This window comes from Chelon labrosus, assembly GCF_963514085.1.
Source record: "Chelon labrosus genome assembly, chromosome: 10".
NCBI lineage: Eukaryota > Metazoa > Chordata > Actinopteri > Mugiliformes > Mugilidae > Chelon > Chelon labrosus.
Genome location: NC_140360.1, coordinates 3,456,169 through 3,478,724, shown reverse-complemented (window position 1 = coordinate 3,478,724; position 22,556 = coordinate 3,456,169). Strand labels below are relative to the sequence as shown.

Below are 22,556 nucleotides of genomic sequence, written 5' to 3'. Positions count from 1 at the left end.
CGAAATTAGTATTGTTTACTTACCTTGAGATTGTCGCTGGTTTATAAATCCACGAGAAGTTCCCAATATGTAGGTACAGAGCAGCTTAGTGGCCTTAAAATCTCTCTGTAGTGATTACTCTTCCCAAGAAACGTTGGACAGAGTCTTTGTTCTCACAGACAAAAATAACACTTCTTTCTTTATCCCCCAACTTGATTAAAAAAAAAACAAACCTTTGATTAAAAAAGATTTGATTAGCCTATGCTGTCAGTTATGGCCAGCCACATGAAATAGTTCAGAGAAGATTAAAAACAAGAAATAAGCACGTATATCCTTAAAAAAGGGGGGGGGGGGGGGGGGGGCTAGCATTTTGGAAAATCCATGTTTGAAGTCTGCAGAATTGAATTGTAATTTGAACACAATTTTACTGTTATTTAATGTACATTGTATTGTTTTTTGGAATACGGTATTTATATGTCACAAAAACATAAATAAGTTATTTTAACAAAGACATTATGTTTTAAAAACAACATTTTCATGTTAAATTTACAATAACATTTAGTTTGAAGTTTTACTAAATTACACTGTAAAGAAAACAATGTTTAGTTGTAATACCCTTTACGGTTTTTTAATGTTGAGATTTTGCAGTATTATTCTGTTCTTTCTACGGACATTTTTTACAGTGTACTGTGCAGTTATTGCCTCATACATATTGATTCGATTTATAAGGGGGGGCGCCTATAAACTCAGCGTTCACACTACAAAACACAAGCTATGATCACAAGTTTAATAATAACTAACTTGCTCATAAAGCTGTATTTGCCTCAGAGAGGCGTACTTTCTCCAAAATGAATTTATTTGCCAGTGATCTTCTGATGGATTTGACTAACTTGAAAAGTTTGTATGGGTGAAACAATAAGTAGCTGATGTACCGTCTGAGCCGCAGTTTATTTAATTACTCAGTTCTTTGGAATTGGACTCATCCAAGTCAATTTGCTGGAAGAAGAGTCTGTGGTTGCTCTGCTGCTGCTATATATTTTTATACAGTAAGGCATATTCAATAAGTTATAGACAAAGAGAACAAACTCAAACAAACAAAACTGAAATATTATGCTTTTATGTTCGTTTATTCAGGGAAATGACCCCAATATTACATATCTGTAAGTGCACCCCTAGGATTACAATTTAATTTCAAGTCCATCTGTTCAGAAATGTTTCCAATCAGTGTAATGAGACTCGGGAGCAGTTCAGTGCCTCGTTTTGTTTTCTTTCTTTTTTCTTTTTTAAGAAATGGAGATTTGTCTCAGTCTGAGTTTAGCAACACACGTTTGTGGATGGCGCAGACAAAGGAGCTTTCTGAGGAGCTCAGAAAAAGAGCTGTTGTTGCTCATCAGGCTGGAAAAGGTCACAACACCATCTCTAAAGAGTTTGGAACCCACAAATAATCCACAGTCAGACAGATTGAAGACGACTGTTCCCCTCCACAGGAGTGGTCCACCAACAAAGATCACTCCATTGTTCAATCCACCATCAGGAGAACACTGAACAACCATAGTTTGATGGTCTACAGTTTGATCAACATCATGTGGACAAGCCAGAAGACTATTGGGACAATGTTTAGTGGACAGATGAGACCAAAGTAGAATAGTTTGGTTTAAATGAGATGAAACAACACTGCATCATTCCAGCATCAGAACCTCATCCCTCCATCAAACATGGGGGTGCTAATGTCCTGGTTTGGGTCTGTTCTGCTGCATCTGGACCAGGACGGCTTGTCATCATTGATGGACCAATGAATTCTGAATTCTACCAGTGAACTCTAAAAGAAAATGTCAGGACATCTGTCCATGAGCTGAATGTGAAGAGAAACTGGGTCATGCAGCAAGACAACGAGAACCAAGAACACAAGTGGTTCTACAAAAGAACGGTTAAAGAAGAACAAGATGAATGTTTAGGAACGGCCAAGTCAAAGTCCTGACCTTAATCCAATAGAAATGTTGTGGAAGGACCTGAAGCAAGCAGTTGATGTGAGGAAACCCACCAACATCTTAGAACTGAAGTGGTTCTGTTCTGAGGAATGGGCTAAAATTCCTCCAAGCTGCTGTAGACGACGGATCAGCAGTTACCGTTTAGTTGACGTTATTCAATTCAATTCAATTCAATTTTATTTATATAGCGTCAAAAACCATACAAATTGTCTCAAGACGCTTTACAACATCCGGCCTGAGATCCCCAGAGCGAGCCTGAAGGCGACGGAGGCAGGAAAAACTCCCTTTTAACAGGAAGAAACCTTGAAGAGAACTCTTGCTGCACAAGAAGGTCACAGCAGATACTGGAAATAGGGGTTTGCTTATTTTTGTGCAAATGATTCATTGTCACAAAAGCATAATATTTCTGTTTCATTTGTTTGACTGGGCTCTCTTTGTCTACTTTAAAAAGGACCAAATGTTGTTTTTTTTTGTCATAAATTCTTACCAATTCTTTCAGAGAAGCTTTACTCGGAAACTCTCAGAGCACTGTGACCTCTGACTGGACAGCAGATGTAAAAAGGAACGGGGAAAAAAAAAAAAAAAAAAACACATCATCAACAAATGAAGAAAATATCTTTTTTATTTTCCTCTTCCCTGTTTATATTATTGCAGGACGCTTTCACCATTTGTCAGACACCTGCTTTTCTCTGCACAATGAAATGGAAACTAAACAGGATTTCTCCTCTTTGGATAATTAGCTGCCACTCCACACACACACACACACACACACACACAAACACACACATGCTCCAGTTCGCTGTCGCCTCTATCGTTCCACATCCTGTTATAGATCAGCCAAAGACAGGAGAGTGGAAATTGGGTAAATAACTAGACTTTCTCTACGGCCCTCTCGCTCTCCTCTTCATCCGACTCCCATTTTCCGTCCATCTCCTTTTCCCCTCCATTTCCGACCCACTCCCCATTTTCTCCCGCTGCTTTTTTTTTTTTTTTTTTTACCTTCAGTCCCGGGGTGAAAAGAAATTTCAATTTCTGCCTGATCAGCTGCAAAATTGAGTGGATCTGCACACACACACACACACACACACACACACACACATGGATGCATAGCTGAGAATAGCATCTATTTGTCATTACCAGTGTGCAGCAAGGCCAAGGGAGGAATGATACAGAGACACTCACTGTCCATTACCTCTGAACCAATCCAGCCTATTTTGGATTCAACCTGTGTTTTCCACGGCGCTCTGAGCTTCTTTAGCGTGTTCCTCAAACGCCCCCTTCCACCACCTTTATGCGTCTCACACGAAATGTTAACATTTCCCTCGTGCACCATTTTTTTCCCCCATTTCATTTGCCACGTCTCCAGGCACCGTCCTTTTTTTTCCTTTTGTCTCACCCTCAAAGACCTTTGTGTCTTTGTTTGCCAAAATTACAGTATTTCAAAATGCAGCTCTTTCTTTTGCACAAGACGAGATGATGAGGTCACAGTGGGAGGCTTTGAAGAGCGTACCACGTTGCTTTCAGGAGAGCTGATTAATGGAAAATTACCGAGTAGCCCCTTCTAGATTTAGAAGTGCAGACATCTCATTAGAAGATGGCAGCTTGTTTTTTTCTGTTAAGCTAATTGACCATGGGGGTGCGAGCCCGACTGTCTGATTACATGCTCCAGTGAATATATGCAGTATATGATGTAACCGGCCCTCTTTGCTGTTTCAAGGTGAGTACATTGTGGATTCAATGTTAAAAGCGAGGGGGATGAGAGGGGAAGGGGAGGAGGGGGGACACATCAATTAGGAAGGGATGTTGTTCTCCTTTTTTGGGTTTGCCACAGGTCTCTGACAGGCTATTGGTGCCATTATTTCTACATGCACAGCAAATCAGACGTTGTTCTTGGATTAACTTTGAGAAACCCACAGAAACACTTTATGTGCCAAACACCCTGCCAAATGCAAATTTGCTCCACTATTGCTGAAAATCTAGTTTTTTTCCCATAAGTTTTGACAGTGAGCATGCATCTCTAACAGCAAGACTTTTAACTATTACAACAGTCTATAATGTTATCAGTTGAAAAAAAAACATCTACAGTATAGCTTATCGTGCACAGGAGGTACATTACATACCTAGAACTTCCAACAAATCCTCCAGTCTCAATATCTCACCCCTTTGCCATGCAAACACAGACTTGTAAACACAGGATGTGACAAACTAATAAAGATAAATGCCTCAGTTAAGATTAAAAGACGTTCATTGTAATAGTTACTGTAAAAGAAATGGGGTAAGGTTATAGAAAAGTCATGGTTAAAAGAAAGGATGTTGATTCTTGGCTTGAAACTGGTGGCCAAAAAAAAAATAAAAAAGCTGTGTTTTAATGACCCATCCATCCACCCCGAGCTCAAACTACTGACACTGTCTCACATTACTGCTTCAGGTCACTTAAACGCTGGGTCTTAGTTAGCTGCTGCATTTTATTTATTTATTTATTTATTAAAGGGGAAAAGAGTCTCAGCGATCCAGGGAAACTAACTTGGCGGAATAATATTACCTAGTCAAAGTTTTCAGTGCGTGAATTTCATTCAACTAAAAAAACTGTTCCCAGCCGAAAACACTGATAATGTTGTAGTGGATAGTGTGTTTACATTGGTTTCCATAACATTAACACTGCAGAGTGGTTTAAAAAGTAAATTCTCGGTTCATGTGGCGCAAACCTTCACATTACTTGAAAAAAAGCAGGACTGAAATACAGTAGATATTTTGCATGTCATGGTAGTACGGGCTTCATCTTTAGTGAAGTATTTCCACACACTTGATGAACTGCTGTTAGTTTGCTGCAACGAGCAACTGGGCTCCTCACCTGTCTTCTAGGAGGCGGCCATGTTGTTATTGTCACGTGACGGATGTGTGGTTCGCGAACGAGCCGACTCTTTGTAGCGGACGAGAAGAACCGATTCGAAGCTTCAGCGGCTCCTGAGAATCCATGCAGGCAGGAACCCCATGCGGCCAATCACATGAGGGTAGACTACGATCATACCATTGTTTTATAAAATGAAGGGGGGCGGGCTCCAAAGACAACGAGTGTAGTGGTACAGGCCAGGTAGTCAGGGCGACAGAATGCAAGGGCATTTTGCAAGGGCATCAAAAGTGAAGAAATTAGCAAAAACTGGATATCAAAGCTGAGGCATCTGGTATTGCTGAGTGGCAGTCTGCACCAAAGACTTTTATCTAAAATATAATATTAAGACTTTGGGCTGTATCTATTTGCTGTGGTTCAAATGTTCATTTAAAGCTTTAATTAAAATGTTCAACTGCAGCAACTGTATTCTTTTGTAACAAACAAAAATGCATTAAAATAAAGCTTTTATGAAAAGTTCACAAACCATTCATACTCGCTAAATTAGGATAAAATAGAAAGCTCAGAGTTAAATTAAAACAGCCATTTGGGAGCCGCAAGAGCCGAATCTTTGAAAAGACTTCCCGTCACTAATCAGTGGGCAGTTGACGTGATGCTTAAAGCGTCATGGCACAGATTGTGAAGTTGACTAATCTGCACAACTCCTATTGACAGCGGCAATAACAACGTCATGTCTATGGGCCGCAACAGAATGGGCGTCATGACTGTCCTCAGACTCAGCATCACAACTTACATTTTACTGTTGGACAGCACCATTAACATTACTATGCCAACATGTCACATAAATGCTTAAACTTTTGATCAAACATCATCTAATTTTTTACCCGATCCTCTATGGTCGGGGATCCACATTATCAAAAGACTTATCAGAAGCGTCATTATATCTAGGAGTTTTATTTGGGGTGGCCATTGTTTTTAAATAAGATACATTTTTTTAGTAAATGCCCTGCAATGGTGTTTAACGTCAACCCCAAATTTATCTCACTTTGTAGTTAATATTGTAAACTGCTCTAAGCTGGCCATTATATCACAGGCGAAACCTGTTTACAGCGTCCCCAAGTCTTATGCCTTCCACAAACTGATCTAACTTGTTAGATAACCATTTAAGGTCTGCTGAGGAACAGACTCGCACCTGTTCATCGTGTTGTGGTTGGAGGATGGCGACTGCTGGCACGTATGGCGGCTTTAACGCCTGCAGCTGGTTAGGGGCTGTGGGCTCTTTACCCCAATTCTCACAAAAGGTCTGGCTCTGACTACATGCAGACGACTCCTGAATCAGTAAATCAACAAGTTTCTCTTCTCCATCACCAACATTAAAAGCACCAGGATTTAGACGTGGGGGGAGGGGTTACTTCACAGGATACTGTGGAGTGTGACCAGCTGGGGGGGGGGACCATAGCAGTGGATATTGGAAGCACCAAATTCCGTAAATTGCTGCCATCTCATATCTCAGTGGTGTCCCTAAGATGTACCACGGCATCCGTTGGCGTTTATGCCGTTTGTCCTCCTCATTAAACGTCCGCCGTAGGTTCTGTATAAGCTGCGGTCGTCTCTCTGTAGGCCTATCTATAAATTAAACTTTTGCCAGATTTGCTTTATTCCGTCAAGAATGATCTTTTTTGCTCTCCCCGGTTGTACACACAAGATTAATTTTCTCGACCCCTCTTCCCGTGAAGTTCTGCATTTGCTCTCTATACATACTCTGCTGTGTCGAACCCATTTTCTTCTCCTGCGAACCTCTTCTCCCCATGTCCAAACACTTTTTGCATCCACTTTTGTGCTTAAGGTCCAACATGAATGGGCTTAACTGCTCGCCTTACATAAACAATGTTTTTTCAGCACAGCAAATATGCATTAACATAACTAGTTTCACACTTTAACCCAGATTACTTGCCGCCTGAGAAGGAGTGTCGGCAGCAAAATTCCTCCAACACCTATTTACACCCAGCCGCTACGGATGGAAAAGCTGAAATAATTGATACGCAAAATGCCAGAATTCAATATTAAAACATGTAAAGGGTTAAAAACACCAACTGGCATCAGTTGGAGGAACGTTCTCCACATCAGCAAACACAGTCAGAAAGTTATCTAACAAATCATTGCCATGTTGAGCGAAACAATCAAATATTGGACTGATCAGTGGGACTTTTGTGTCAAAAACGACAGAAGAGCTTGTGCTGCGACATCCTGAGATGCATCACTAGAAGGTGTCGTTTGCCAGACTATAGACCTAGCTAGATGCAATAGAGGAACTAAACAGGAACAAAAAGCAGGGGGATTCAAAAAACTCAGGAACACAGGAAAGCACAAGGAGACAACACAGTTGGAAATGCAAGGACTCATCAACTCCACAGACAACCTAACCAAGGACAAAGAGAAAGACAGGACTGTATGTACACACACGGGCTGAGGGGTTGACGAGACACAGGTGGAACTAATGAGGGAGGAGAACACGAGGAGAAACCAACCAAAGAGGGGGAAACCAGAGCCCGTCTATGGAGAGCCTCGCCACTCTCTATTAAGTCCCATTGTAACGAACAGTTCAGAAGCCGGAAGTTCACTGAGAGTGGAACTTCTCCCCTTATTAGACATTCTTTGGGGGGAAACACAGGAAGTAAAGCAAGAAAACAAAACACCAAGGAAGATGAAACAGGATTACAACTGATATAACAAAACACAATATCACGACCGACATCCTCCCTGCCGATAAGACATACTTAATCTGAAAATGACATAAAGCAGACACGTCGGCGCCGTGGATAAGCACATTCAATGTCGCCACATATCTTACTTGCCGTCGACGGAATCGATCCGCGGTGACAAGTGAGTCAATACGCATCTATCTTTGCCTTTGCAGACTCCACAATGCCAACATACAAATAAGCAGTCACATGTATATATACACTGCCTGGCAAAAAAAAAAAAAAGTCTCCACCTGGATTTAACTAAGCAAATAGGTAGGAGCCTCCTATTGGATAATTACTGCATGGGTGATTATCTTTCAGCTGACAACAAGTTACTTAACCCCAACTGATGCAATGAGTAGCTTCTCATTTCTTAAACAACCATGTCTAAAGACACATCCTGTGGTCGTGGAAAAGATGTTTGAGAAGGGTCAAATCATTGGCATGCATCAAGCAGAGAAAACATCTAAGGAGATTGTAGAAACTACTAAAACTGGTTAAGAACTGTCCAACGCATTATTAGAAACTGGAAGGATAGTGGGGAACCATCAGGGTAAGAAGAGAGGCAGATGAAGTGATGCACCCATCATGCCTAGTGTCTACTGTACAAGCCTGTGGGGGCAGTGCTATGATCTGGGGTTGCTGCAGTTGCTCAGGTCTAGGTTCAGCAACATTATGTGTCCAAAGAATGAGGTCAGCTGACTACCTGAATATACTGGATGACCAGCTTATTCCATCAATGGATCATATTCCAAGATGACAATGTCAGGATTCATGGGGCTCAGATTGTGAAAGAGTGGTTCAGGGAGCATGAGACATCATTTTCACACATGGATTGGCCACCACAGAGTCCAGACCTTAACCCCATTGAGAATCTTTGGGATGTGCTGGAGAAGGCTTGGTGCAGTGGTCAGACTCTCCCATCATCAATACAAGATCTTGGTGAAAAATGAATGCAACACTGGATGGAAATAAATCTGGTGACATTGGAGAAGCTTATTGAAACAATGCCACAGAGAATGTGTGCTGTAATCAAAGCTAAAGGAGGTCCAACGAAATATTAGACTTTTTTATTTGGTGGCGACTTTATTTTTGGCCAGGCTGTGTATATATAGTGTGTATAAGTATTAATATATTTTATATACTATTACTGTAAAATTCTTAGTGACTTAACAGAATAGTCTGAGCCTGTTCCCTGTTATTTGGTTAATTATACACTTTTTTACTATTTGCACTTCTGGTTAGACACCAGACTACATCATTTAGTTGCATGTGTACTATACGCAATGACAATAAAGTTGAATCTAATCAGGATCAACCTTTTGAAAAGGTTCCTGCTCTGCCTGTGCCTGCGCTGAACGTTCTCCTTTGAGCAGAGCTTTCACCGCCGTTTACTGGTCGCGTTTCATTTGATGAGGACCGCGTAATTTAATATAATTTGAGGATTAAATTGCTCTCCTCTTCCTCCTATTCTGTCGTTCTTTCACTCTCAGAGGGACGACTTATTTACATGTACATCCAGGTGGCATTGCAGTACTGCTTCAAACAGTCACGCACATCACATTAACGGTAGCAGGGGGGTGGCAGGTGGAAGCCCCTCATGGAGGTCTCTTTGCTGTCAATTAAAACTTTTCCACGCACATTTCCACTGTTGCTGTTTCAATTTTTACATTATTATAATAATTATTATTATTATACCATCATGTTTTCGGGAAATCTCCCCAGACAGACACAGAGGAAGGAGAGGAAGAGAATAGAGGTTAACACAGGAACTCAGTGACCTTTGCTTGGTTTCTTCTTCTTCTCTGTTTTTTTTAGGCGTCTGAGGATCTAAGCCGTTAGTAACAGGTGACACTGGAGAGAGAGAGAGAGAGAGAGAGAAAGAGAGAGAGAGAGGGAGAGAGAGAGAGAGAGAGGGAGGGAGGGAGCGCACCTTGCTGTTGTCTTCCTGCGCTCTCCTCCTCCTCCTCCTCCTCCCTCTTCCTCAGCACCGGACAGACAGCCAGAGCGCACCGGGAGCGCATGAGGGATAGATGAACTTCTGCCTCCCGAACTTTAACCGTCTCTCTCTCTGTCTCTCTCAGCCGGTCAGTCTCTCCCCCGCTGCTCCCGAAGAGAAACCCCCCTCACCCCCCGCCACTCACAGAGGATTCTCTTCTACAATGGATTTACTGCAATCGCGATCCCGTTGTTGCGAATGATCAGATCTTTTTTTATTCACCTTCATTATTTCCTTCTTCCGTGGCGTCGCGAGTCGAGATGATGGCATCAATAGGGGAATTTGATCCTCTCAACACCAGAGTCCCTGCAACTAAAATAGAAGTTACCGTGTCGTGCAGGTACGGCCAAACTCTCGTATTCTTTACGCTCTAAAGTCTGTGCATTTCACCCATTTGCAGATATGCAAGCAGGCAACACGAGATTATTTGCAAATTAATTAAATCGGGATGGTTCTGTTGAGATTAATTCCTAATATGCATCTACAAAAAATCTTTACTCATAGTTTCTCACATCTATCTATCTATCTATCTATCTATCTATCTATCTATCCTCCAGGTGTGCATGACCTTTTGCTTTCTGATGCCCTTTGCTGCCCTCCTTGTCAAACAGCTAAGCTCATCAGCTGCCTCCAATGTGCCTCAAAGCAGTTTTTTTTTAAAAAAGATATCCTCTTAAATCCCCTGATTTTTACATTAAGTCTGGCCAGTGGCTCACAGGAGTTCCACTGGATGTATTCACAGACACGTACGGCTGGTCATTAACGAAACAGCTGCAGGTGAATCGTTTGCAGAACGCCAGAGATTTCATTTCTGACCCTCAAACGCGACGCTGCTTGCGTTTACCTGGATTTACTGTTGGTGGTGGCTGCTGTACGGTTGGCTGGCTGACTGACTGACTGACTGACCGAGCAGGGTTGTCCCCAGACTGTCAGCCAGCCTGGTGGTTCGCTCACCGACCCACTCCTGAATAATGAATCTCTGTTGCCAGATATGAAGTGGTCAGACACCTGAGCAGAACCAGCCAGGGAATGTGTTGCACTACAGTGGATGAAGTATTGTCTTATTTTACCCTGAATCATTACATAATAACACCAGCACCAGCCAGCAGGAATCAGCTCGTCTGGCTCTGCTCAAAGACAACAACACCGGCCCAACGTCCCCTTCTGCAGCCACTAATTAAAACGTTACATCTCTTGTGATTGATCTGCAACAAACCTGCAGCGTAAACTGACATGCCGCGTGCAGCATTAAAGCGGGGGATAAGTGCAAATAAGGGAGCCAACCAACTCGAGGTGTGTACATGACAGTCCGTAATGAGCTTTATTTAGAGTTGGTAGGCAGTTGCATCACGCAGGCAGCTTTCTGAGTGGGCTACCGTTTCACAATCACAAGGCATTGTCGTGTGAGCTTTGAATCCATCATGCAAACTTGCTTTGCCTCCTCCCACAGATGAAAAATCTGTTATTGATTGAGACAAGAGGTCAAGAATATTTTACTTTCACTGTAAGATGTTATTTAAGGCTCGCTGTTGCATAACTAGAAGATGATGGTGGAGAAAAAACAAAAAAAAAACGTCAGGGCTACAGTCAGGTTGACTAATTTACAGAGAGGAGATGTGCTGCTAAATCTGGTGGACACGGTGAAGCTTTAAGATGTGTACGTACATACATGCAATGATCAGCCACAACATTATGACCACTGACATTATGACCTTGATGGCAGCAGCCATCCCCAGCAGGACGCAGCCACAAAAACACTTTAGGAACAATTAAAAAAAACATGAAGAACAGCACAAGATGTTGACCTGGCCTCCAAATTCACTAGATCCCAAACTGATCAAGTATCTGTGGGATGATCCACAGAGGACCCTCCCCTCGAAGGACTACATGATGTATATGACACTTTTAAATACATACAAGCAGATTATGTGGAACCAGGAACTTCTGACGTTGAGTTTCTGATTAAGTGACACCAAGAATTTCTGAAACCAAGAGATCTTGACTATGTAGAACCAGGAACTTCTGAAACCAGGAGATCCTAATTATGTAGAACCAAGAACTTCTGACACCAGGAGTTCTTGATTATGTAGATCCAGAAACCTCTGGAACCAGGAGTTCCAGATAATGTAGAACCAGGAATGTCTGACCAGGAGTTCCAAATGATATTGAACCAGAAACGTCTGGAACCAGGAGTTCCAGAGTATGTGGAACCAGGAACTTCTGGTGTCAGAAGATTATGCAGAAACAGAAAACTTCTGCAACTTGGGGTTTCTGATTTAGTGGCACCAGGAATTTCTGAAAACAGGAGTTATATATTGTGTGTAATGATTAAAACCTCCGTCCACACACACAGAAACGCTTTAGGAACAACAAAAAAAAAAAAAACACGAAGAACTGCACAAGGTGTTGACCTGGCCTCCAAATTCACTAGATCCCAAACTGATCAAGTGTCTGTGGGATGATCCACAGAGGCCCCTCCCCTCAACCCCCCCCCCCCACACACACACACACACACACTAACAACATCCTGTTCCCAGACACCACAGGACACCATCAGAAGGCCCGTGTCCATTATCTGATGAGTCACCACAAGGGAGACCTGCACAATATTAGGAAGGTGGTCATAATGTTATGCCTGGTCGATGATAAGTTTAGATAGATAGCGTAAGGCGGGAGCATACACTATAGAGAGCCGACTCCCATGTCTCCTCAGCCATACGAGGGTTTAAGAGCTCATTTCATAGAAGTTTCTGGACATGTCCCACAAATCAAAGAGCCATAGTCATTCAACAAAATTGCTTTATTTCCAGTAAAGGAATTCAATAAAGGCTTTACCTCCTTTTATTATTACCTCTTCATCTTCTGCTTCCTGAGGGTCTTCTGGAGCCTTTCACCACTAACCAAGAGTTGTGGTTTTTGTTTTTTTATTATTTGGCTCACCGTGGCTTTCATTTCGGGCTTCTGCAGCTCAACATTTTGTGACGGTTAGTTTCACAGAGTAATTTGGGAACCAATTTAAATCTGCCCCCGCCTCCCCCCCACTCCCGACCTAACTTTCCCCGGCTTAGCCGAGACTTTTTGGGAATGCTCAGGAGACCGGAGAACGAAGACTAGAAATGTTAATGAGTGAATACATTGTCTCGGTACGATGGAGCATGCGTTCAAGGATCCATTTTTACCTACGCTCTCGCTGTTTTCACAGGAATCTACTGGACGTGGACACATTCTCCAAGTCAGACCCCGGTAAGTGTTTTCTAAGCCTTTTAAGATTCTGAACTGCTATTTGTTTTTAATCCATCTACAGAGGCTGCGTTTTATGGATTTTACGTGCACAGGCATTCCTCCTTACCTTGAAAAGCACATCAGGAGGGCACGAGGCACGGTGCTCCTCTCTCCTCTTTCTCTTACACTCGTAAATAACCGTGAAGGTCAGACCTGTTAATGGGTGACAACGTGGCGGATGCAACGCAAGGGTAAGGCGGTAAGGAGGACAAGGACGAGGCTAAGGAGGGCCTGAAGACTCAAGGTTGAAGAGAGGTCGGGGTGTGGAGCTGGGTGGTCTTCAGCACAATGGGCAATCGAAAAATGACAGGAGCTTGAACTCGGTTGATTATATATATTCTTTTTGCGCTTTTTTTCCCCTCACACTTTGCCCTGGCCAAGGCCGCTCGCCAACAAATAAGAAATACCACCGGTTGCTTGACTGACACAACTTTTTAAATCTTATTGTCCAGTTTTTAGAGAAATAGTCAAAATATACTTCACGCTGCACTGTACTGCACTGGCATCAAGAGGGGAGAGGAGGGGAGGGGAGGGGTAGATTTTCCGGCTCGTTGCAGGTTCTACCTGTCAGCTACAGAACAGTTCCCATACCAGACAGTGATGGAAGATGTTAATGTGCTCTCCACCAGAGGCCGATATAAAGAGGTCAGCTGCTTCAGCATCCTCGGGAAAAAAGTGCAGGTGTGGGTGGGCCTTCTTAACAGTCATTTCCACAGCTGCTCCTCCAGTGATGAGGGGAGGAGGGGGGTTGGTTTCTCCTCCCAATCTAATCCAACTGGATAGTCCAACAACTAATCAGAGCCATCTTGTTTTAAATAGATTTAACTCCCCAGCGCCAAAAGCGGCCCGCCAAATGATCTAATCTGGCCCGCGGCGTGAATTTGCGCAAAAATTAACTGATATTCCTAATTTGTCCACCGTTTTAGAAAGAGAAGTGGACAGAACACAACACTGAGACCCAGGACTGAACGGCAGACAGCAATGTGACGAAATGAGTCTTATTTTTATTAAGATATTTCATTTTTTTTTTTTTTAAGGATCGTTTATTAAATGTAAACATTCTCCTAATTTACTTGTTCTTCTTTGCGCTAAAACAAATGGAAAAAGTCTGGAGTTGTCGTTACTCATAGGTTATTGTTCTGTTATGCTACTGGTCCAGCCCCGCTTGAGATCAAATTGGGCTATATGTGGCCCCAAAAACTAAAATGACACCCCTGCTCCAGACCAACTTTCCGCCACGCTAAAAGTTGTAGGAGGTCTGGCTTCCAGGCTGTTACTAATCTAACATAATTGCTCAGTTGTTAAAGGATCAATTGAAAATATGCTCAAGTTTTAGATGCAGTGCCTCCAAACCATAGACTGTATATAAATATGGACAATGCATCCCCACTTCCTTGTATTGACCAAACTGGCGCCATTTTCCCAGGGATACAGGTGCTGCCATCTTCTGACTTTGGAGCCAGAGTCCGTGCAGTACGATTCGAAAGTGGAGCCAGGAGGAGCCATGGTATCGATGCCCCGCCCACACTTCCTCCAGACTCACGCTCATTTTTGTTTAATTAAAACTACGCTCTGCTCTGCCTCCACCAGTTACAAGGAAATGTTGGATTATACACTGTATTTCAGTGTTTTATTTTGGCCCAAGTCCCACCCACTAACGTGGAGGGGGTGGAGCTTATGACCTATACTGCAGCCAACCACCAGGGGCAGCTCTACTTGCTCTGGCTTCACTGTAGAGGAGCTGTTCTGCCGTCCATCTTTATACAGTCTATGCTCTGAACAGAGAAGGAATCAGAAAAATGCATCATGCTGACACAAGTGAGAGAAAGGACTTAAGAGCTGCAGGAAAAACATAACAGGCAGTGTGTCTTCCCTACACCTGCCAATCCAAACCACTCTGTTACTACTTTAAGGCGTTTATCCCTTTCTGCCCTCTCGACACCAAAGCTTTCTACCAACTAAAACAAGTCCAGTAGCTTCTGAAGAGATAAAAAACAGAAACAGAGTGGTGCATTTGAGACCCTGTAGGGCCAAACAATCTCAGACGAATCGTTCCCCAAATCAGGCAGACAGACTGCCTTTAAATGAGTTACACAAATCACAACGGGAGAGCACAGCTGTCTGACTCCTGGTCTTAGGGCTCGGGTGGCTAAAGCGTGTGACTGATCACAGATGGGAGAGCTGCCCGAGGAGTCACCGGCGCTCCGACCAGTGCACGGGCGGATGGGGGGGGGGAGCGGTGCGCCGCGAGAACTCTCCTCCATTCCGGTACACATGTGAGCAGATGTGGTGAACAGCACTCGGAGGCTGTCTGCTGCAATATGCACGACATCTGGAAGACGTAATTAGGACAGACACCATTATCAGGCTGTAATCCAAGCTCACAGACAAGGTTTCAGGTTTAAACCTTTTGATTTTTTTTGATCAAGCAACAAGTTTGAGTTGTACTTTACAGTGAGAGAATATAGATGTTGGTTTGGATGTAAAGTGGGGATTAAAAACCTCACTTCTGATGAAATGCAAATCTTTTATGTCAATTATGTGTATATACAGTATATACACTGATCTGGCATAACATTATGACCACTTTCCTAATATTGTGCAGGTCTCCCTTGTGGTGACTCATCAGAGAATGGACATGGGCCTTCTGAGGGTGTCCTGTGGTGTCTGGTAACAGAATGTTGTTAATGGGGGGGCCTTTGAGGGGAGGGGCCTCTGTGGATCATCCCACAGATACTTGACCAGTTTGGGATCCAGTGAATTTGGAGGCCAGGTCAACACCTTGTGCTGTTCTTCATGTTTTTCTTAGTTGTTCCTAAAGTGTTTTTGTGGCTGCATCCTGCTGGGGATGGATGTGTCATTGCTATGGGGTGGGGGTGGCTGGTCTGGTCTAGGTGGGTGCTACATGTTGAATGAAGGCCAGGTCCAAAAGTTTCCCAGCAGAACACTGAATTGTCAGAAGATGGTCAATGTTATTTTCTTCTCCTGTCAGTGGTTATAATGTTGTGGCTGATCGATGTACATTCACTGTATAGTTTCACGTGTGGATTCGGTACATCTTCTCTTTAGATGATCTTTCTGAATCTTAAACCTTGAGTCTCTCTGGTGCCTGAACCTACACGGCTCCACCAGCTCCCACCCTTTCAGCTCCTGCAGCCTTAACGCTCTGTCTGACGAGAAAGAATAAAACCTCCTCACTACCTGCCAGTCAGTCAGCGCTGCTTAGCAGAGATCACTGACGGGCTCAACGACCTCTCATCTGATAACATGCGCGCTAAGCTCCAGGAAACTGCAAGGAACTCGCCCGATCGCTAAGTAACAGCAACTTCCAACGTGTCATTCTCAGTCCGTAATAACGTGTTCAGGGATGTCGTTTGAACACGATTCTGAAAGTGCTCGTCCACAGGTGTTTTCATGAGTGATTTAGTTTCTCGCTCGTAGCTGCTTCCAACTTTTACCACCTTCGAGCCTCAGGTGTTTGCGCTCGCAGCAAAGTTGCACGGGAGCAAATGGCACGCCAGTAATACGACCTCAGCATATGACAGGAAGGAAGCAATGAGCAGATGGGATTCGTAAACTGTGTGTAATTACAGGGTGTGATCTGTAAAAGACACAAATTCACAACAATTATAATCGATAAATCCACAGAGGCGTCCAGAGGAGAAGAAGCTTACTGACTTGCTTCCAAGAATCATTGACATTTCTCGTCAGCATCAAAGGAAGCCAGCGATCCGACAGATTCAGCGACTTGATGGCACCCAGTTTTAAAACAACCGGATGGTAACGGTAGCTAGGGAGAAGAGCTTCTTTTTGTAGCAGACATTACTTCAAAATGAGCTTTCGGGGCGCAGATCTCCTGACGGCTTCAATTTGCTCGGCCGTTCTGTCGGTTCCTGGAACAGTCCTCAGTGTTTCTGTCTGACTTCTGTCTGATCGAAAGCCCCGCGCAGAAATAAAACCCCACTTTAGAAAACAATGACTTCGCTTTGCGGGAAATATAAATATACTCTCACGGGGACGCTTCATTAGGTGCACTGTTGAGAACCAGTGCATTCTAATTAAACAGTCCTGCGCTAAATCTTCCCCTAATGAAGGTTCTGTTATTCGGCTTTCATTTAAAACAGCCGAGAGTGATGCTGATTCAGACACGTCTTCATTTTCCATCTGTTTTATTTTATTGTGTTGCACCGACGCATGTTTCTGGTATTTTGGCGACCCCGTTTTAAATCGGCGTGCGAGGCTAAATAACACAAACACAAGCTCCGTCCTCCACAATGATCACCCAGTTGAATTAATACCGCCCTGACGCTGTTTCAACCTCAACTGAACATGGAGAGCAGTGTTGAAGGTTAGATTTTTTAGAATGCAATTGAGGTCTCTAGCGTGCCTAATGGAGTGGCCCATGAGTGTATGTAGAATAGTGTGTTTTCATATTGTTGTGGTTGGACAAATCAGTGCATTCAGGATCATTCTGAGGCATTTAAAAACTGACTAATGCCTGAGTCTGAAAGAGACAGCCTTCTCCTATAGCTTGGTCCCATGTGTAAGAGGTTCGTGTGTTCTGTCCGTCGCTTTTGTCGGGCTGCTCCACAAGGTTACAATCTGTCGGTGGAGTTTTTCCTTTTTGTGCGGTTGTTGACATACCTCATGGGTGACGGCGAAGACAGATGTGCATCATTAGATACTGAGCGGTAAACGAGTGGGCGCTGTTAATTAGTGGAGGGTGGTGGGACGGGGTGGAGGGTGGAGGGTGGAGGGGCGGTGATTCAGTAGGAAGTAGAATTATGTTGAAGTTGGTTTATTTGTGGTTGTACATCCTCTGAAGACGTCATGCTTGTCCTCTGTGGAGGACATGAGTCTCCAATGAATATTCATAAAAATTACATGCACACCGATCAGCCATAACATTATGACCACCGACAGTGGAAGCGAATAACATCGATCATCTTGTGACGATTCAGTGTTCTGCTGGGAAACTTTTGGACCTGTCATTCATTGGTGTGGATGTTACTTAGACATGTAGCACCCACCTAGACCAGACCAGGCACCCCCACCCCATAGCAATGACACTCCTTGATGCAGGATGCAGCCTGACACATGCACACACACAAAAACGCTTTAGGAACAACTAAAAAAAAAACATGAAGAACAGAACAAGGTGTTGACCTGGCCTCCAAATTCACTAGATCCCAAACTGATCAAGTATCTGTGAGATGATCCACAGAGGCACCTCCCCTCAAAGGCCCCCCCACTAACAACATTCTGTTGCCAGACACCACAGGACACCCTCAGAAGGCCCATGTCCATTCTCTGATGAGTCACCATAAGGGAGACCTGCACAATATTAGGAAGGTGGTCATAATGTTATGCCTGATCGGTCTGGATTGATTTCTGTTAGTTGAGTTTTCCCGAGTAAAATCCTTCACCTCGGTTTCATTCATATTCATACTCGTGCTGAAATGTCAGATTAATTATACAGTCTTGATGTCTTTTGGTAGAACAAACCCAACCACTGAAAATGTCACACTGGGTTTTAAATAAAGTCCACCGACTTTATAAAAATGAGCAAACAACTTTAACAGGTCATTCCTACTCTCACTCTGCGGTTCATTGTGTGCACTAGTGAAAACTAATGAATTGTATTATAGCAGCCCCGCACCAAATCCTTCTTCACGCCTGTTTCAGAAAGGTGGTGATTGAACCGTGTGATCATTGTGGATAAACTGGATTGAATTAAAGTGTTTGTGTTATTTAGCCTAGGCCACCGGGTACAACGGGGTTGTCAAAATAACAGAAACGTGTCGGTGCAATACGTTTTAAACGGAACTGAAACATTAGGACGCAATTTTAAAAATTTTAAGAATTAAACAAGCTTGAAAAAGATGTGTGAGATGTTTCTGGTTGGGACGGGGACAGGTTACATGTCAAAAACACAGGATATGATAGGAGAGACACATGACACACATAATATGCTGTCTGCATGTCTGCTTCTTTCTCATCCCTTTTTAACATATGCATAAAGTTTACTAATGTTCTCTATTTTATATATTAATAATTGAAAGAATGAGCAGATTCTTAGATCATTTCATTAACAATGCTGTGGCAGACGGGAAGAAAAAAACCAACCCAAAGACCCAATTACCAGCTCCTCAATCTGTCCTTCAGATGTGTCTCAGTCTTCAAAGGCAAACGTCTGATTTTCAAAGTTCAAATATTCGAATCTACCTCTATATGTGTGCGCAAATAAATAAACCGAGCTACCGAGAAGCGCTCTGCTTATTATTACTATGCGATTACAGAGGGATCAAAGGTAGCGATCGTTGCCAGATCTGTTGCGCAGATAGAGAGAACCACGCAGACATGGCTGCACATCTGGGACGAAAATAGAAAGAGCAAATTAGAGAAAAAGGACCCCGAAAAAAGCTTTGATGGCACTTCATATCAGATGATGCTTAATGCTAACCAGGGATCCACGTATTGAATCAGCCTTCCTGAGGTAGTTAAAGCTTTGGCACTGACTGGAGCTTTTAAAATCAATTTTTTTTTTTGTAACGTGTTCTCTTTTTTAGAGACGTATTCATCGCTGCCAGCAGATTTCAGCTGAAAGTGTGTGTGTGTGTGCGTTTGCTTTTCATGTTCTTGTTTGCCGGGTTCTGTCACGATAATGTGCCAAGATGCCGAAGCAGGAGTCATCTCTTCAAGCACTTCACTTCTATTTAATTTACCGACGACTCAAGAGTTTGTCCTTGGGGAGGTTGTGTCACGTTGTTCCTGGTCATTGTGCTAAATTAAATTAGAGTTTTTCCTAACTCTGCCATCAAATTACATGACACCTCTCTCTCTGTCTCTCTCTCTACCCACCCACACTCGGCTCCAGGATGTATAACTTTCAAAAATCAATGTGTGCTTCTCAGTTGAAGTGAATTATTAGTTGTTTTTTTTGTAATACTGGATAAACAGAAGCATTCAAGGTGGTAAATAACCACGATGACTCATGTCCTTTTGAGATCGTCTTCTCTTTGTGACTTTGAAGTTGACAGTTGTCTTTTAATCAGCATGGTTTAGTCCGTGACCATGAACTCCAGACCTGCAGTATTCGAGACCGATGAGCTCATGTGCGTCATTGGTGTCTATACAGTTTGTATTTTTCTTCATCTCATCTGTCTGGTCTAGTTTTTATATTTGTCTCTTCTGCCAGGCTAATGGAGCGATGTTTGCAGACACTACCTTTGCACGCATATGAACTTAAGTGACATCCCATTATTAATCCTTAGGGTTTAATATGACGTTGGCCCACCCTTTGCAGCTTCAACTCTTCTGGGAAGGCTTTCCACAAGGTTTAGGAGTGTGTTTATTGGAATTTTTGACCATTCATCCAGAAGCACATTTGTGAGGTCAGACACTGATGTTGGATGAGAAGGCCTGGCTCACAGTCTTCGCTCTAATTCATCCCAAAGGTGTTCTATCAGGTTGAGGTCAGGACTCCGTGCAGGCCAGTCAAGTTCTTCCACACCAAACTCTCTCATCCATGTCTTTATGGACCTTGCTTTGTGCACTGGCGCTCAGTCACGTTGGAACAGGAAGGGGCCATCCCCAAACTGTTCCCACAAAGTTAGGAGAATGGAATCGTCCAAAATCTCTTGGTATGCTGAAGCATTAAGGGGCCAAGCCCAGCTCCTGAAGGACAACCCCACACCATAATCCCCCCTCCACCAAACTTCACACCTGACTCAATGCAGTCAGACAAGTACCGTTCTCTGCAGCTGCTCAGCCATGGAAACCCATTCCATGAAGCTCTCTACTGTTCTTGAGCTAATCTGAAGGCCACATGAAGTTTGGAGGTCTGCAGTGATTGTCATTTTACGTGGCCTGTCACTTTGTGGGTGAGATGCTGTCGTTCCCAATCTCTTCCACTTTGTAATAATACCACTGACAGTTGGCTGTGGAATATTTAGTAGTGAGGAAGTTTCACAACTGGACTTGTTGCACAGGTGGCATCCTACAAATGTTTGTAGAAGCAGTCTGCATGCCTAGGTACTTGGTTTCATCCACCTGTGGCCATGGAAGTGATTGGAAAACCTGAATTAAATAATTTGGATGGGTGAGTGAATACTTTTGGTAATACGGTGTACCTCTCAAATTCTGAAAGCATTTCTGCAGACTTTACACTTGTCGTTCTGCTAAAATTAGGGTTCCTCCCTCAGTTTCTTCTAAAAACATCTGGAAGTGCATGTTCCTGGGGTGGTGATGGGGCGGAGTCCACTGAAGTGTGCAAGTACTATAATTTAGATGTTTTACACTTACTGTGCAATTCATTGCACACCGGTGCAGTGTGAAATTTGACAACCAGTTGTGATTAGCTTTTATCATCAGATATTAGTTCTAGGTCATCAGCGTCTTGGTCACAGGGAAAATGGACATTTGTGAATAGTTTTTGTCATCATCTTTCTCAATTAAATTAACACCGTGGCAGTGCCATTGCTATTTATTCGGAATTCTCTGCACCCAAAATGAAAAGTAATGTGAGTCAGATGATTGTGTGGAGTCGAGTTGTTTTTCGTTTATGCTGAAGGTGCTAAACTGATAAATAGCAGCCATCTAGTGGTCAGTGGTGGTATTGCTACCTGAGTGAAACGGCAAAAAACTATAGTTTGGTGCAATTTTAAAATCTCTGGTTAGCTCTTAGCCGTGATAGCAACAGTTAACCAACATTGCCGGAGCAAGAGAGAGACTGCGTTGAAAAGACCCTGCACCCCACCCCCTTCTACCCATCTACCAGAGATATTTGTCGTCTCATGCTCGGGTGCCTCCTCCATCCCGTTCCAACAGGACCACTTGTAGAGGACTTCAGGCTAAGACCAAATGTGGTCTGAATGCAGTGTTTTCTGAAAAACCATCCACAAATCTATGTCGTTTAGTTTTATAGTTCTATATGTGCATAAACGATCTGCTAACAACTTGTAAATGAACTGGAAAGAAGACGCATTCTCCTCTTGAGTCTCTCCGTTGAGTTTTGCTTCTCGAAAACAACTGATGAGGACACAACGACGACTCCCAGATTATGATCACCAACAATAATCAGACTAAATTTACCGTAATACTCCAAATATGTTCAGTGGCTTTCAATTTCAGTAAATTTCTTCTTCTTGTTTCGGGATTTTGAGTTACTGGTTGTATTACTGCCCTCTGCAGGATACAGTTAACAACAGCAGGCATCTGGGCTTGGGATTAATGAATTCCTTCACTTTTGATGTTGCCCATTGGCATGCATCAACATATTCTATGCAAATCAACATATTTAATCCTTAAATCTGTAATGTATGCAAGTTCCCTTCATACATGACGTCTTGCCTTGTGTACAGTATGTTGACAATGTTTTTCAGCGTCCTCCTGCACTAACATATTCCAGGCATGCGTGACCTCGGCCACATAGACGTTGCCCTTGGAGAGATACAAACCGCTCTTGTGCATTTCCCAGCGCGAGTAAAAAAAAAAAAGAATTCCTCTCTATTTGAACCGCGGCGGCGAAGAAGAAGAATTGAAATCCCTTTTAGAGATTGTGGGCCGGAGGAAATAAAAGGAGTCCCGTCATATGGTCAGAGAGACAAAATGGATCTCTGTGATGCATTCTTTTGGAGCCAGATAAAAAAAAATAAAAATAATGGAATTCATGAGATACTTTTCTTCTCATTGCCAACAGCTCTATATCACCGTAC

The 22,556-nt window shown here is 43.1% G+C and overlaps 1 protein-coding gene across 2 annotated transcripts in view; it reads left to right on the top strand.

Annotated features, from left to right (window-relative positions):
• Window positions 1-9,818: 9,818 nt before the first annotated feature.
• LOC311494179 (copine-9-like) overlaps window positions 9,819-22,556 on the top strand; it is a gene marked incomplete at both ends in the record, with an annotated part of 74,749 nt that continues 62,011 nt past the window's right edge. For both annotated transcript variants that reach the window (XM_084553090.1, XM_084553089.1), the window contains 2 exons: window positions 9,819-9,898; window positions 12,761-12,801. In XM_084553090.1, coding sequence (XP_084409216.1) covers window positions 9,819-9,898; window positions 12,761-12,801 — 121 coding nt within the window. The remainder of the gene's footprint in view (window positions 9,899-12,760; window positions 12,802-22,556) is intronic.